Source organism: Coenobita brevimanus, chromosome 56, assembly GCF_032717465.1.
Source record: "Coenobita brevimanus isolate Jiangsu-jjx chromosome 56, ASM3271746v2, whole genome shotgun sequence".
NCBI lineage: Eukaryota > Metazoa > Arthropoda > Malacostraca > Decapoda > Coenobitidae > Coenobita > Coenobita brevimanus.
Window position 1 is genome coordinate 707,501 of NC_137009.1, and position 2,500 is coordinate 710,000.

Sequence of the window (2,500 nt, forward strand, 5' to 3'; positions counted from 1 at the left end):
ATGAAGGAAAGAAAGACAGAAGAGGGAGTGTAAAGTCACCCACAGGCAGAAGGAAGAGGAAAGAATGAAGGAAAGAAAGACAGAAGAGGGAGTGTAAAGTCACCCACAGGCAGAAGGAAGAGGAAAGAATGAAGGAAAGAAAGACAGAAGAGGGAGTGTGAAGTGACCCACAGGCAGAAGGAAGAGGAAAGAATGAAGGAAAGAAAGACAGAAGAGGGAGTGTAAAGTCACCCACAGGCAGAAGGAGGAGGAAAGAATGAACAAAAAGGATATTAACCAGCCATATCCATGAAGAAATCTCTAAGGAAGAGGCGTTAGGGAGCTTCCTACACGGACGGGAAGGCGAGGGAAGGCCAGATCGATTTCGCGGTTAAGTTACACGAACAACGGTGTTACGGATCACACGAAAAGCATAATATCCCTAACGCTTGAAGAGATGCAGCCAGTCTACACACAAAGCATGCGTAACTCTCTCCTTGTAGCGACTTATGCAGGTGGAACGAGCGTAATGGGATGATATTGAGTTCTTTTCTCCTCGTCTATCCTGCAGAAAGAAGCTTATTGTGATGGAGATTTGAAAGCAAGTTGTAGAATTGGAATGTTCTTGTGTTGCAACCATAAAATGAGTCACTTAAACAAGGATGCTACGATGCAAGCTTTTACACACACACACACACACACACACACACACACACACACACACACACACACGCGGGCGCGCGCGCGCTTCATGGGTCTGAACGTGTGGCCTTGTGATTGTAATCCTTAATCCCATCAGTGAAGGCAGCTCCCTGACTGATAGCCACCCTTCTGAATCCCACCTCCACTGGACTCTGTAATACAGAGGCATCACCGCAGCCAGAGTGTAGCTTTGGCCACTACACTGACGCACCTGCACTTGTCCCCTCCACATTATGCAAGACTGCATTGCACACAATATGCAACACAGCACCCCATACTATTAAGCACATTATGCAAGACTGCATTGCACACAATATGCAACACAGCACCCCATACTATTAAGCACATTATGCAAGACTGCATTGCACACGATATGCAACACAGCACCCCATACTATTAAGCACATTATGCAAGACTGCATTGCACACGATATGCAACACAGCACCCCATACTATTAAGCACATTATGCAAGACTGCATTGCACACAATCTGCAACACAGCACCCCATACTATTAAGCACATTATGCAAGACTGCATTGCACACAATCACCTACGCCAACAACACAACATACACTCCTTGAGAGCTCTGTGGGAAAGCCCGGTCTCGGCCGTGGCCTTCCTTAGGGACTCGGGGCTGTTCGGCCAGACTGCCTAGGGAACTACTACTACTGCTACTGCTACCACACCTTTTCCTCACCGATTAATTTTGACACAGAGCTCATTGATAATCCCTTGTGTGTTGCCTTCGCCTTTCATTCGGTGTTTAAAAGATCAAAATAACATGCAATAGAGCAGAATGGCATGGTGAGGAAATTAAGTCGCTCAGGAGAAGGTATTAGGGACGAGAATACGAATTTGGCGAGTCACGGTTCCAACGAAATTGCGTTGTCGGTTACGTGACTGTTTGAATGTTTGAATGTTGCCTTTTCTCTCTCTTCTCTCATATGTCTGTCTGTCTGGCTCTCTCCCCCTCCCCTCTCCCCCCCTGGTGCTGGAGAGGCAATAACAACAACAACAACCATAGAATCATTATTTCCTTCCTTTCTATCTAAATCTATCTATCTGCATATTCTCTCTCTCTCTCTCTCTCTCTCTCTCTCTCTCTCTCTCTCTCTCTCTCTCTCTCTCTCAGTCTGTCTGTCTGTCTATCTGTCCATCTATCCATCCATCCATCTATCCGTCTATCTATCTATCTATTTATCATCCATCCATCCAACTGTCCATCTCTCTCTCTCTCTCCTATATATCTACCACCATGTTTATCTACCCATCCATCTATCTATCTATCTATCTCACCTCCATAGATAAGGAAGAACAGTATCTTGAGAGACATAAACTCCTTCCTCACAAAATCTTCCTTCACTCTCGCCACCCAGCCGGTCTTCCCCGTCTCTGAAAGAAAATAGAAATGATAAAGATAATAAAAAAAGATACACGGAAAAGATACAGAAAAAAGATAGAGGAAAAAGATAGTAAAGAAAAAAGATAGAGAAAAAAGATAGAGATTAAAGATAGAGAAAAAAGATATACCAAAAAGATATAGAAAAAAGATAGAGAAAAAGATAGTAAAGAAAAAGATATACAAAAAAAGATACAGAAAAAAGATAGAGATAAAAAAAAGATAATAGAAGTGTGTATTTATTTTTTTTTATTTAGAGTGGCCACAGAAGAGGTCCAAAATAGTGTGTGTGTCCCTAACTGTGTCACTCACTCACTCACTCGCTTACTTTCTCACTTACTGGCTTGCTTATTGCTCACTCTCTCTTCCTCGCTCACGTACCCATTCTCTCTCTCTCTCTCTCTCTCTCTCTCTCTCTCT

The 2,500-nt window shown here is 43.4% G+C and overlaps 1 protein-coding gene across 1 annotated transcript in view; it reads right to left on the reverse strand.

Annotated features, from left to right (window-relative positions):
* Window positions 1-2,500, reverse strand: part of LOC145401591 (major facilitator superfamily domain-containing protein 6-like) — a 25,269-nt gene that overhangs the window by 22,741 nt on the left and 28 nt on the right. The window contains exon 2 of the mRNA XM_080273784.1: window positions 1,978-2,073. Coding sequence (XP_080129910.1) covers window positions 1,978-2,073 — 96 coding nt within the window. The remainder of the gene's footprint in view (window positions 1-1,977; window positions 2,074-2,500) is intronic.